Source organism: Aphis gossypii, unplaced genomic scaffold (assembly GCF_020184175.1).
Source record: "Aphis gossypii isolate Hap1 unplaced genomic scaffold, ASM2018417v2 Contig00067, whole genome shotgun sequence".
Lineage (NCBI taxonomy): Eukaryota > Metazoa > Arthropoda > Insecta > Hemiptera > Aphididae > Aphis > Aphis gossypii.
The window spans coordinates 39,912-55,051 of record NW_026082999.1 but is presented as its reverse complement, the minus strand read 5'-3'; the positions used below and the strand labels follow the sequence as shown (position 1 = coordinate 55,051).

The following is a 15,140-nucleotide window of genomic DNA, read 5'->3' as shown; positions in this document are numbered from 1 at the left end:
TTTGATCTTCAACAATTGAATGTACATGAGAATCGTTAAATAAAGTTGAAGAACATTGAACAATTGATGAATCACTCACTACTAAAATGTTGGCTGGTGTTGTTGCGGTCGTTTTTGTTATTGTTATTGTAATACTTGTACTTATAACTGTATATTTTTGTGATAAATTGGATATAGCCTACAAACAAATTGTTATTAGTTAACAAGACATTAAGACTCAAAATTGAATATAATACTACTTACTTCTATTTGAGCTTTAATTCGTCTCTTAAATTGACGATAGATCCAATATTCTTAATTCTCTTAAATTGTTTTGGATATTCTAATAACAAAAAAAAATTATATATATATAGTACAAAAATTAATTAAACAAAAACACTAAATTAAAAAATAATAGTAATACATAAGATATGCAGCTATGATTCTTAAGTATTCCCTTAAGTGTTTTTAACCATCAGTCATTTGATCTCCTTATTAATACATAACACAAAAATTCTTTATTATTCATTTTATCAAAACATTAAAGTCCCAGTTGAAATATTATGTATATAAACCTAGTTTAAAAATTAATAAGCTAATAATTTATATCGCCTCATTAAAAAAGATTACTGTTCTCTGTCGAATCTTGTTTTTGCAGTTCTAAACCATGATTGGACATCATTTTCAAAGCTAGATTCTGAATATAGCTGGTGATCATTTTTTATAACACCTTACAAACATATTTATTAATTTTAAAACCAAATTATATAGTTAATATAAATCAAATATATCACACACATTTCATCACTGCAATTATTTGTAAATTTTGAATTTTATACTTGGACATATTTTTTTCAAATGCTCTACCAGTCCATGAACAATTTATTGCGAATTTGTTACTAAATAGTTTATTTAGAATTCTTCGAATATGGCTTTTGGCATCCACACCACCAATCGAGTGAAGAAAATGTTTCTAATAAACAAAAATTGTCTTGAATTCAAAATTGTATATAAAAATTAATTGTTTCTATGTATAAATAACATACAAATTTTTCTTTGATATCATTGTCTGTTTGTAATAATTTTTCACAAGCTATAACACTTTCTTCTGTATGAAAAGGAAATTGGTTTAAAAATTCTATGTCATTAGAATTATTTGAAAATTTTAAACCCGGTGCTATCTGATGTTTAATATTGGCAAATTCATTTTTCAAGCTATTCATCTGATTCCACAATCGTTCACTCATCATACGATTAGCAAGTAGTTCAGAATGAATTTTTATTAAAATAGTTTGAATTCCTTCTAATAAAAAACAACTATATTATTTATAAATTTAAATAATAAAATGGTTTTAAACTAACAAAATAAGTTGATTGCAAAATGATCACCATAAGTATACTGCCCTGTATACTGTATACCTATTACCTATACATTAATTTGGTAAACTTTCTCTATAATGTATAAATAAATATAGATATAGGTAGTTATATTATGATGAATATATATTTGGTAATATTTATATAGACTATTGATATAATATTATGTGGTACCTCAGTTAATGTATTAAAAACTAATTTATCTTACCATCAGATGTACTTGGCAACGGTTCAGCCGAATGATTTTCAGATAGCACAAAATTTGCTAAATTTGAAAAATTTAGTTCTTCATAACTATTTTGTACCTGCTAAACATAACAATAATAAACATATTTCCTTTGATGTATTAAGATTTAACATTTAGTAGGTATCCATAAAGTTTAATTTGATTTTAATTAACTAATTAATTATTATGTATTAGTTTAAAAACCATAAAAATGTTGTATTAGTAAAAGTTTTCAATTTTTTGTAAATTACTTGTATTTCAAGGTTAGATTTTGAAGTTGAAGCAGGATAAACTGTAATGGGCGTTGAATCTGAATTACAGCTTAAATTTTCATAGCCATCGTCATATGTAAATATTGGTACAGGCTCTTAATTTGTGAAGACTGATTCAACTGCAGATGGTTCATTTTGTTTATTTATTGTAGATATAAAAAATCCATCATTATCTAAAAAATTAAATCAAATAATAAATTGGTACATTTAAAGTAAATTATGGTTAATAATAAAATGTATTCCAGTATAGATATGTACACCATATAATTATGTATACTATAGTATCTAGTTAATACATTTGAATTAAAATTAGTTTATATTCAAAATATTAATTACCTTTACTATCACTGTCACTGGTCACAGATAGTGAGCGTTTTTTATTTGTTTGAACTCTTTCATCTTCACAGTCAGTTGACTCATATACTTTTTTATTCCAAGCTTTGCTAAAATTTCCTAGAAAAAAAAAATTAAATTTTATAATTTAAAACCAAAATTGTCTAATAAATAAATAAACATGGTACTAATGCCCACTAGTAAAATAAATTACTTTAATAGTAATTATTTTATAATATTATAAAATATACTTATAGACTATAGTAATATGCTTGTCATCAGTCTAGGGCTTAAAGTGGGAAAAAATTGAAGGAGGGGTCTCCATATAGTTTTAAGCGTTTTATATATCATTTTATAATTACCTATGTATATAACCTATGTAATGTAGTATAATATGTAGCGTATCTAATATATAAATGTGAAAATGAAAACCTTTGAGTGATATGTTCTCGGAAACTACTGAACCGATCGTTTTGATTTTTTTTTTAAATTGAAGAGCTCATTGCGGAGAAGGTTCTTACTGACGAAAAATTTGAAAAAGTTATCAGGTTTGAGAAATATGACGAGAAGGTGATGAAATTACAAAGGCGCCATCTGTCCAGCAAATATTAAACTAAATTATTTTTGGTAGTCAATGGCAACCATTTAAATAAAATAAATAATTTATTTAAAATGTTATAGCAAGGTTGTTTTTAATAATGCAAGCAAATAGACATACAAACTAAAATCGTTGTCATAGTAAAAAAGAAATTAAAAATCTATATATATATAAATGAAGACAAAAATGTATAAGACAATGTATAACTGTCACTGCAGTTCAGCAAGAAAATAAACTATATTAATGTCGCTATTGATTATGATTGAATATAATAGTTACAGATCTGTTGTTATATTTTGTTAAAACCATACCAACAAAAAAAAGAATTAGCGAAATAAGTCAATGTCCACAGTAAATTTCAAATTCACAGCAATAGACTAACATAACAAGTTATACTAAGTTTTATTGTTTTACCAACAGGCAACAATACAAAAACCACGAGATGGCACATTATTGTATTTTACCCACTGTAGTAAAAAAAAAAATGATATAACTTTGAAACTTAAGTGTTAGACATTATAAACTTCTTATACACATCTCGCGGGGTCCGCAATCCACCACGTGTGGATTGCCTACATGATAATATACTGCTCTCATATTCATAAGAGAGTCTCACGGCAACGGTAAGCAGACTGACTATAATATTATAACTTGAGTAACTCACTGACTGATAAACGTAGAGCCTGAACAATGATAGATCGATGCTTACAATTTACACGGTACATTCGTAAAATCGTATCACAAATTTAGTGTGTAATAAGAAAGCATTTTACAAAATTCGCATATTAAAGTGGTGCTTTCACAAGATTTTTGAGAATCAAAACAGTCAATGAAAATGTCTAAGTTTTGAACACCGTTAAACCGAATAGTAAATAACAAATTAATCAAAATTCGAATCATATTATATAGAATTTGCATTTTTAACGGGCAACGAAGTGCACGGGGTCAGCTAGTAAACAATAATTGTGTAACATACTCATTCTACTTTTATCCTTCAAAGATGTTCAAATTTGTAGGTACATTATTTCATGAAAAATATTTAAATCACAAATAAAACTACTTTTTTAAGAATGATTACCTAATGTTTTATACAAATTTAATATTTTGAAAGAGAATATTTTTTCTCATAATATTAAGTTGTAAGTATTAGTTGTCTTTTAAAAACATCCAGACAAAAAAAATATTTAAATCATAAAAATGTAGTGTTTTTAATGCTTTAAATTGCACAAGAAAAAATTTAAATTCTTTACATGGGGGAGCGAGCATCCTTAAAAAAAATCACACATTCACGCTTTACCTATATGTTAAAATTTATAAAGCTCAATTTTACATTATTTAATAAAGAACTGTTTAATAAAAACAATCATAAATATTTAAATAAGGAACATAAATTGTATTTTCGTTAATAAATGTATATTTTAAAATTAATTTATAAAAAATGAAAACTAAGATTTAATCTCAACGGAATTCTGAGATATATTACATATATTGACAAATTGACTAATAATTAATAAATAAAATATTACAGTACGTTGTAACATAAAATATGTTAAACATAAACTCTAAATTGCGTGTATTATTATCACAATCATCATACATAGCGTTAAAACACATTTATAACCACACCAGTAAAGCATTTAATGTATTATTGAACTTTTAATTTAATTTATTGAAGCATAACTGACAGTCATCAGTCTGATTCAAAGTGGGACGGCAAATGGTATTTTTCTCAGGTATTTAATGTATGAGGAAAAATTACTTACTATAAAAAAAAAAAAGATTCATATAAACAATCCATTTATTGTAGAATTCAGAACTTTTATATCTTCAGCGTTATGTTTTGATCTAACAACCCACATAGCACATGTATATTTAATGGATATACATTAAATATAATATCTGGATATCCATAATATATAGTGAATATACATGGATATCTATTAGATATATTCTAGATATCCAAATGGCCGTTTTTTTCAATACTATGGATGTCCATTAAAAATATTATACAATATATGGATAATAATAATAATAATATATAATACATAATAATACACTTTTAGATATCTATACAGAACAAAAAATCTATACATTAGATATCTATTATATATCACATTGTACCTTGGACAATATCCATCAGTTATCCATGTATTAAATACTCTCACAAATATATACAGTGAAGCTTCTATAATAAATACCAGACACTCTAGATCACCGACATTTTGTCCGCTATTTGGAGGTGTCGGTTAAAGGAAGTTTTACTGTACATATAACTCAATATTGGTTATACTAGATTTACTTTGGTTGATCCAGACAAATAATTTTATACCTTAAAACAAGAATGAAAAGATAGTAATCAAAAGTAAAACAAATTTCTTTTATACATTAATATTTATTATATTTTGTTTAAAAGTACACAATTTTTTATTTTGAATTCTACATTTTATTTAGTCATCTTCCTTATGTTGGTCAAGGCTTCTTTTTTTCTGCTGCCTTTAAGCTAAAAAAAAAAAAATATATATAATAATGGTTTATGAAATAATAATAGCAAGAGAAAAAGTGAGTCAGACATAAAGAAAACATTTTAATGGTATGACCAAAAATCTGGATTAAAAACTTAAATAAAAAATAAGATAGATCAAAAAGAACAATTAAGTAAAAAAATGTAAGTGACAAAAAAAAAAATGTAAAACTATTATTACTACTTATTTTAATTTTTAATAATATGTGGTTATTTTATTTATGAGTTGACTACCGCACCTAAATCTTTTTTATCAATAATATGCAATAATATACTTATAACAGTGCTCGAAGTGGGGGTACGGTGGGATGGCATCCCTCTACTTGTTTTGTCTAGAATAACGCATTCCTCTTAAGACTTGTATTTTAAAATGATATACTTATTATCATTTATATACATATAATTATGTATAAGAAATATTTTTTTTCGGTGAAAATTATTGTTTTTAATATTCAGGCCCGGGCGCTCGGCTAATCGTATCACGTATCACTACAAAAAACCGATACATAACGATATGGTGTTATTGAAAATCTTCTATATTTAGTTAAAGCCATTTCTCAACCCGTATTATATCCGTACTTACTATTTAGAGCCCTGGACCAAGATAATATACCTTAGTCCATGGCTAAATATATAATACGTATTATTATTACAGAACAATAACGATGTCATTTCTGACAATATTTTGTTGATAACTGATAAGTAAATGTGTATGTGTGAAGCGATCAATTTCTAAATTTAGCTTATGGATAGAATACAACAACTGGTGATAAGTATTATGACCACAATGAAATATATGTATATACAATACTATACAATAAATGTATAGGTACTTTTGAAATGGTTATGGTTTATGCGTGTTACTGAGTTAGTAGTAATTAATATTATATTAAGCATATTTTGTACAACGTGTTGGTATTAGTACATTAGTGTTCGATGGTTCGACGACAGTTTATTATATTATTCTCTAGTAGACTGTGAATAAATAGTTATATTTTAAGCATGTCTTTATTAAATTGGTTAACCAAAACAAACGTGAACCCAATCGACGATTCATTGATTTCTACTCAAGCAATAATAAAAGCGTCATCTAATGAAGCTGAGACAGTGAGTACAGAATTTAATAATTGTAATACTAATAATAGTTAAAACAATTCTAATGAAAGTAGCGATAAAAATGATAACGATTATCCAAGTATCTGGACAAATGAAATGTTTTTATCATTTCTTAATAAATATCCTTGGATAATGGTAAAAGACCAAAAATTGGGCTGTAAAATTTGCGTGCAGGTTCAAAACCTTGCCACATATAAAACACAAGGTATTAGATTTGCTATTGAATGGACAGAGTGTTGTGTAGCTCGAGCATCTACGATAAATTTCGACGAAATGGAAGATAAAATAAAAATGGAAAAAAGTAAGTCATAAATACTTTATTTTTATCAGCAATTTTAGTAATTATAAAATAAAAAAGTATGAAGTAAAAACGATAAATACTAGGGTATTAAATTTTTAAACAATAAACAAATAAAATATGTATTTAAAACCACTGCTTGTATATGATGAATCAAATAATATATTTTTGAAATTTTTAAACAATTATTTGCCAACTATTGTATTTTGCCAGTCAACTGAATGGTTATTGACGTACTCTACAAAATACTCCCTGACGTCTTTGGCATTTTTTGTAGAGTTCCCTATTCCTCTTCTTTCTAATACACTCTCCATCGAAGAACTCGTGATATCTTCGACATTAAAGCCATCACGGCGACGTACAAAATTGTGTAGCACACAACAAGATTTTGTTATCATAACTGCTGCGTCCGATTCAACTAATATATTAGATTGAAAAACACGCCATTTTTTAGACATGATTCCAAAGGTACATTCAATATAATGACGAGCCCTTGATAAACGGTAATTAAAAATTCTCCTTTTGTCGTTTAAAGTTCTACCTGAGAACGGTCGTAATAAGTTCTTATGTAGAGCAAAAGCTTCATAGGCCACGAGAACAAATGGTTGTGGTGAACCGAGTTCATCGTTCGGTAAACATTGATCAGGTGGAAAGTTTATTTGATTTGCATAAAGTTTCCTACCAAACGTTGACGTTTTGAAAACATTACAATCACTTTCTTTACTAAATGATCCCACATCAATTATTTGAAAGCAATAATTGGAGTCGCAAATGGCCATTAAAATTAATGAAAAAAAAGTCGGCAAGTGGGTACCGCTCTGCTGTACATTAGGGGGTGGGGTGGACCTCGGACTAGGGTAGATTAAATTTGAATGTAATAATAAGTATCATTGTATACGAAAAACGATTCTGAACGGAGATGATTTATCAGTCTATAATATATTATAATTAAATATTGTCATATATTCTATTTTGAAACAAATATTCCGATTTCATAAAAATTTAAAACTCAAACGCTCAAAACATTTTTTCTATAATGACTCTTAAAATTTTCTCTATAGCTTTTTGAAGCAAAACTTATGGAAAACTTAGTGTTGAATTGCTTAACGTTAGATATAAATACAAACAATTTTATGAATTTTGAACTACAAAATAATTTGCATATATTCATGATTTTGAAGAAATTTTTGTCAAAATTTGAACTAAAAACGCTTATAAAAAAAAATTGTGACTAACGATTTTTATTTTTTTAAGCTACAATAAAAACCACTCATAAGGAACCTTGTGTTAAATTTTCAAAACTTTTTGGTCATCCAAAAATTTTTTATCGACACTTTAAAAAAAATTTCTCAAAAAAATCGAAAATTTCAGTGGTCTATAATAACTCAAAAAAAGTCAAAATTTTTTGAAAATTTAACTATATACAGATACCACTGACATTAACATTTGGTGAAAATTTCAAGTATTATAGTATATTAGTTTTTGAATTACAACCATAAAAAAAATCGATTTGGTCGAAAACTGGTTTTGCTTAAAAATTGCCGTTTTCCGTAATTTTTTTTTGTGTTTCTCGATTTTTTGAAAACTGTTGGAAAATGTTAACTTTTTACCTCTATAATGCACCAAGGATATTCACTTTTACATCGGAAACCACCCCCATTGTTTGAAATTGAAGCATTATTTCGAATAGTTATGCTGTACACAGACACAAAAAAAAAAAAAATAAAAATAAAAAAAAAACACATCATTGTAAAATCAATACATTCATCACTTCGTTCAGAATCTATAAGTGTTTATAGTTATAAATAACGAACCACTACTTTTTTTTAGGCACTCGATCCGTATATGTTTTCCATCTACCTACAAAAAATATATCCAACCATTATATATAACAAGGATGTATAAATTATTACTAAATTGTTTCATAACTACTTTAAATATGTTAAGTTTAGGTATATAAGATAATTTTTTAATGTTTGTAAGATTTATATTATATTTATAAATTATAATTACGTAAACTATTTAAATTAAAATATATATATATATACATTAATATAAATTAATACAATTTTATCGGTTACATTTAAATCGTTTCCCCATATTAAATAAAAATTAATAAAACTAAAAAGTGTATAAATATATAAAATAATTTACTGCACCGACGGTATTCGGGAACTGCGTCTTTTTAAAATATCCTTTGGCTATATCCAACCAGTCATTTATAGTTGGTTCTACCATTTCTATTGGCTGTATAATCTGCCATAAAACTTTACAAGTTTCTCGGATTATCATGGCTATAGTTGATACCCCCGCAAAAACTCAAAATGTAATGCGGAGAAGTGCTGTCCAGTTGCTAAGTATCTGATAACATATTTAAAATCAGATAATAGATTATCATTTATATCACGCAGTTATCGTTTAAGATCGCTTGAAAACATAAAATCGTACGTAAAATTAAAATTAATAATCATTAAAAGTAATTATTTTAAAAATAATGATAAATACTACACAGTAGGTATAAATACTATAAATCAAAATATTATTTATATTAAATTAAATTATAAATTTCAAATAGTAAAATGTTTACTTAAAATCAAAACAAGAATAAATACAATTACAATACTACATGTATATAACTAAATTAATTTTTATGTTTTTATACTTTTATAGTGAATAAAAACTTTACAATCCTTGTATTCTCATATTATAAATACATAATAACATATTGTGTTATATTTAGTGTAATTTATATTAAAAACATGTTTTGTTTTTACTAGTAAAAGAGCTTAAATTAAAATGGAAAAATATACGAGATACCTTCAGAAAGAAGTGTATAAAAAAATCAGGAAATGCTGCAAAAAACAAAAAAAAATATGTATATTATGCAGATATTTTACAATTTTTAAGACCTACAATGGAAAACAGAACATAACAAAAATATTTACATTTTAACATTTAAAAATAATTAACAGTTTGAAAAAACTCATAAGTATATAACCATTAGGACTGAAAGTAATTTTATCGAGAGTCAACCGGAAGAGGAAAACGACGAGTTCAATCAGAAATAGTGAGGAATATGGAAGATTCTGATGTCTGTGTAGACGACTCGGAAGTAGAGTCACCGAAATCCCAACAACAAATGTATGTCAAAAGAAAAAAAAATGTCTTTTGAAGACAGCTTATTACAAATGCTGAAAGGTCGAAAAGTTGAAGATCCAGTATTTTCTTTTCTTATGTCACTGGCGCCTCAAATTAGAATGTTAAGTCAAGAAAAACAAAATCAACTTTTTATTGAATTCTTGCAGACCATCCAAAAAGTTTCTTCTACAAATCCTAACCAAAGTACATACATTCCTCCGGCAATTAATAATGTTGATTCCAGGCCCATACAAACCCCACCTCAACTTTCTATGACCGTTCTTATAACGCATATCCGACCGCAATAAATCATTGTCCTAATCATCTCGACATAACACCAGCTTCATCCTCATTAACTTCTTTAGGACTAGATACTTACCAATCAGTATCAGCTGTGAGTGCTGCCAATCCACATCAGTACTATAATTGTTATTCAAATTCGTCTCAAGCAGTAACTACTCCTGGTTCTCCATCGACTACACCCTTCACTAATTCAAGACTGAATAAGACTAATGAATATGAAAATACTAAATAGATTGAATGTAAACTTTTGTATTTTTTTTATATTATTTTTAACTATTTTTTTTTTTTCATAACAGAACTTAAGTTGAGTGCATTTTTAATTTTTATCAATATTTAATATTGTTTTATTGTTTTATTTAATTTTAAAATATAATACATTTTTTTTTATAATTTTATATAAACGAGGATGTTTAAAATGTTAAAATATTATTATGTAATAGATACATTTATTCACTGTTGTATTTTTAAATATTTACTATGAACAGAAAAAACGAACACAAAACTATTTAAGTCTTCCGGTAATAATGATGATTACGAAAGTTTCTCAGCAATGAGGAAAAAATGTAAAATATGTCTAAGTTATGTTATAAAAAACACGTTGAACGAATCCAAACCTCTATAACAAAAAATCCAAAGTATTTCTGGAGCTTTATTAAGAATAAACAAAAATGTAATGTTGTTCCATGTAACATAACTGATGGTATTAATATTGCTAAAAACATGGACGATACAGTGAACATATTTAAATCGTATTTTGAATCTGTTTATAGTCAATCGAATAACAATGTTAGTCATATCCGGTGCTATAATACCGATATAAATTTTAGCACTTGCCAGCTTACCATATTGAAAATATTTGATACTCTTCGTAATTTATCATATAAAACTAAAAGTGGTCCAGACCAAATTCCCGAAATAATTTATAAAAAGTGTTATTTTTCATTAACGCGTCCCAATCATTATCTATTTAATCTTTCTTTATCATCTGGTTGTTTTCATGATCAATGGAAATCCAGCTTTATTTATCTTGTGTTTAAATCAGGGAATCGTAATAATGTTTCAAACTACCACCCTATTTCTCAATTAAGTTCATTGCCTAAAACTTTTGAAAAATTGCTAGTACCAAAATTACAACAGTTTTTAATAAAGTAGTTTCAGATAACCAACATGGGTTTCGTCATTCGAGGTCAACAACAACCAACTTATTAATCTACTATACTGATCTTATATCGCTAATTAGTAAAGGTATACAGGTTGATGCTGTATATACCGACATTAAGAAAGCGTTTGATAGTGTCGACTTATCTATTCTGGTAAAAAAATTAGAATATGTCGGTATTGTTGGTCAAATGCAATTATGGCTTAAATCATACTTGAATGGTAGAACTCAGCAAGTAAAACTAGGAGATAGTGTCTCATTGCCAATAAATGTTACATCCGGAGTTCCTCAAGGCGGGCACTTATCACCTATACTATTTACACTCTTTATAAACGACATTAAAGATATGTTTAAAAGCAGTAATTTCTTAATGTTTGCAGACGATTTAAAATTATATATGCCTATTTACTCTCATGATGATTGCCTAAAATTACAATCCGACTTAGACTATTTCTGCTTATGGTGCTCGGTAAATGGTTTAACTGTAAACGCGGAAAAATGCTCGCAAATTTCATTCTCACGAAGAAAAAATAAATATCCAATTTCAATATAAAATGAATAATTCTAATTTAATGATTGTAACCCAGATAAAGGATCTAGGTATTCTTTTATCAAAAGACTTATCATTTAATAATCACATAACCATATCGTGTAATAAAGCTCTTAGAGTATTAGGTTTTATACGACGAAACAGTTTAGAATTAATGACCCTAATTGTTTTAAATATTATATTGTTCCTTAGTCCGCTCTATTCTAGAATATGGTTCGGTTATTTGGAATCCGTACCAAACTGGACAAATTAGTAAATTGAACGAGTCCAAAAACGATTTTTGAGAGTACTTGCATATAAGTCTAATAGAACTGACGTCTCGCTGGAGCAGCTAGCTAGTGAATATAATATTGTGTCGCTTAAGGATAGAAGAACTTTTCATGATGTGTCTTGGTTGTATAAACTTCTAAATTCTCAAATAATTTGTCCAGAACTACTTAGCCAAATACCTCTAAATGTCCCTCAAACTAATAGTCGTGTATTAAAAACATGTTATGTACCTACTTATCGTAATAATTATAGTAAATTCACCCCGATCAATAGAATGCTAATTTCTGGTAACTCAATCAATAATTTCGATTTTTTCCATGATAATTTAACCAGGTTGAAATCAATTTTATTAAATTGTTAACAGTACTATTATGTACCTACTAGTATGTATTAATGTTCTATTCTTGTTATGTTTATGATAAAAAAAAAAAAAAAAAAACTGTTCTGAGCCCATTGTGGGCGTATACAATTATATAAATAAAAAAAATAAATGATATTATCTACTTACCGCAACGTGATTGTCAGTCGTTCTTCTGTACTAATTGGAACGCGCATATGCGTTATTTGTTTTGACAAGCATGGTCTTACCAGTGAAATCTAAAAAATAGAAATTATTTGATATATTGTTATCCAAACGTAAAATGTTAACGTTTGTAATTTTTATATGCGTTCTGATTTTAAATATTTATTCGTTATTTATTTACTTTCCAATTCATCAAACGTTTTTATAGACATCATGAAGTACTTTAAAAATTCTTCAGGGTGAGCCCTCAGTATCATAAAGTTCACTTGAAACTGACTTTCTTTAATTCTTGTTGTGTTTATCGGATGTACCCAATAGCGCCTTTTGGATCTTTGCTTTTTTCAGTTCTATTACGTTTATTTAATACATATGCTACCGCTATGGCTTCAACGTCGTTTAATAAGTCCATAATAATACGTATAATTTATGTTAAACTTGAAAAACGAAATTCAAAGGTCTTACCTCAACCACGTTTTTAGCACAACTGATTATTAATAACACCAACTCGCTCCAATATTCACTTTATTTTATGTGGAATTTAGCTATTTTTAAATATGGCGCGAAGAAAAACCGCGACGGCGCGCGGCCAAACCGCTCCGTGTGTAACCAGCTTAACACATTGCTAATTTATCAGCGTATATTATTTTAAAATATACTTTGTAGCTTCATCTGTCTTTGAACCACCCATCTTGGATAGAGCTGTTAACTATTGTAAAAATAATAACATTAAAATAATTATTATAATTTTAACCTAGATTATCAGTTTTAAAAACTCAAATCGTACCATGTTCGACTTATAAATTTCATCATTTTTAAGTTTTATTTCAACATTTTGTAAATCTTGCTCATATTGAAGAGGGAAATTTTCTAAAATATTGGTATTATAATAATCAGTAATGTTTGTGTTTTGTAGGAGGATAATTCAATGCAGACACTTTTTCATCTAATTTAAATAAATGAAGTTTTTATGTGAAAGTTGTCTTAGTACACGGTCTTAAAAATCTAAAACAAGTAACAAATGCAAAATGTATACTTGAAATATAGTAATTCATATATTATAATTTATTAATAGACTATTTTTAATAGTTAATTTAGTTTTATGAACAATTTGCAATGTTAAGTGAACATGTGAATACAGTAGATAGATTGTTAGAAAATAATAATAATTATTATTTCATTACTATTATACTTAAGTATGAGAATATGCAGATTAAAAATAGTAAACTAAATTTTACCATTATTAGAAAGGCATCGTTCACGTTTTTTCCTTTTTGAAAATAGATTTATTATCTGTTAGGTTGTTATCATAGCTTGACCTTTGATATGCATTTTCTAAAATATAATATATAAATGTTATAATGATTTAATTTTTATATTTACTAAATAAAGTACAATCAATTTTATATTTACTTGAGTTAGTTGGATGATCACTGGAAAATTCATCGTAACTTGGACTTGGATGAAAACGTTCTAAAATATTAAATAAAAATGTTTTATATATTATCTAGACTAGATTTTATTCTTATATTATTGAACTATAAATATTAGATCTTTACTTGAGTTAGTTTGACGACCACTGGAAGGTTCTTCGTAATTTAAACTTGTACACAAATTTTCTAAAATATAATGTATATAAATGTTATCATGATTTAATTTTTATATTAATTTAAGTAAATTATATAATATTATATTATGAGATCTTTACTTGAATCAGTTTGATAGTCACTTGAAGGTTCACTAGTGTAGCTTAAACTTCGACGGATATTTTCTAAAATGTTAAAATACGAGATTATTAGATCAAGATTTTATTTATATTATTATTAAATTATAAATGTTCTATCCTTGAATTAGTTTGATGATTACTGAAAGGTTCGCCATAGATTGGACTTTGAACATGTTCTAAAATATCGAATTTAAATAAAATTGTTTGCGCGACTACCTGATCTTTTATGACACCACTGGGTGTCTGCCGGGTATAGACTCGCAGAGTTACATGCGCCGGATAAGTAGTACTATAAATTATTAGCAAATGTACTGGGCAGAAATTACGATGTATTAAAAACAACAGATAACAAATTATAAGAAAGTGGACTGTATTAAATTTATCGAAAAGAACATATTGCCAACTCTTACACGTATAAATAAAAATATATATATTCTTACGTACTAATGTTAGTAAACTTAAAATAACATAGTAATATAATATTATAATATAAAATATTAACACGTTGATGGACATGACTGCTATAGCATGGCACCACATTTCTGACCTTTTAGCATCACTCTGTATTTCTTGAAGTTTTCGTCCGATTTTTATGAAAGTTATATTTTTATAATCAGTGTATAATAATGGAGTATTTTAGAAAAAAAAAATAAGATGACTGCAATAGCATGTATCGTTTTTCCTAATGAAACCGTGCAAATACTTCCACTGTTTTTAAAAATAATTGAATTATAAATGCAATGGAACATAAAGT

General features: G+C 26.8%; 1 protein-coding gene, 1 long non-coding RNA gene and 1 pseudogene across 2 annotated transcripts; 1 reads left to right on the top strand and 2 right to left on the bottom strand.

Moving 5' to 3' along the window:
• Nucleotides 1–312: 312 nt before the first annotated feature.
• LOC126553092 (uncharacterized) lies at nt 313–1,933 on the bottom strand. The gene is made up of 3 exons (XR_007606444.1): nt 1,834–1,933; nt 1,565–1,664; nt 313–322 (listed from the first exon to the last, which is right to left on the bottom strand). It is a non-coding gene; the product is annotated as an uncharacterized LOC126553092 (long non-coding RNA).
• LOC126553091 (uncharacterized) lies at nt 532–1,522 on the bottom strand. Its single transcript, XM_050208275.1, has 3 exons — nt 1,026–1,522; nt 778–952; nt 532–709 (listed from the first exon to the last, which is right to left on the bottom strand). The coding sequence occupies exons 1-3, from the start codon at nt 1,227–1,229 to the stop codon at nt 606–608; spliced, it is 483 nt and encodes a 160-aa protein (XP_050064232.1). The 5' UTR covers nt 1,230–1,522; the 3' UTR covers nt 532–605.
• A 4,375-nt stretch (nt 1,934–6,308) lies between the features above and the next one.
• On the top strand, nt 6,309–10,393 carry LOC126553089 (uncharacterized; annotated as a pseudogene).
• Nucleotides 10,394–15,140: the final 4,747 nt, after the last annotated feature.

Coding starts and splice junctions, on each gene's coding strand:
- LOC126553091 (XM_050208275.1), bottom strand. CDS start 1,229: ATGATGAGTGAACGATTGTGGAATCAGATGAATAGCTTGAAAAATGAA. Junction 953..1,025: donor ATGATATCAAAGAAAAATTT/GTATGTTATTTA, acceptor TTTGTTTATTAG/AAACATTTTCTTCACTCGAT. Junction 710..777: donor AATAATTGCAGTGATGAAAT/GTGTGTGATATA, acceptor TATGTTTGTAAG/GTGTTATAAAAAATGATCAC.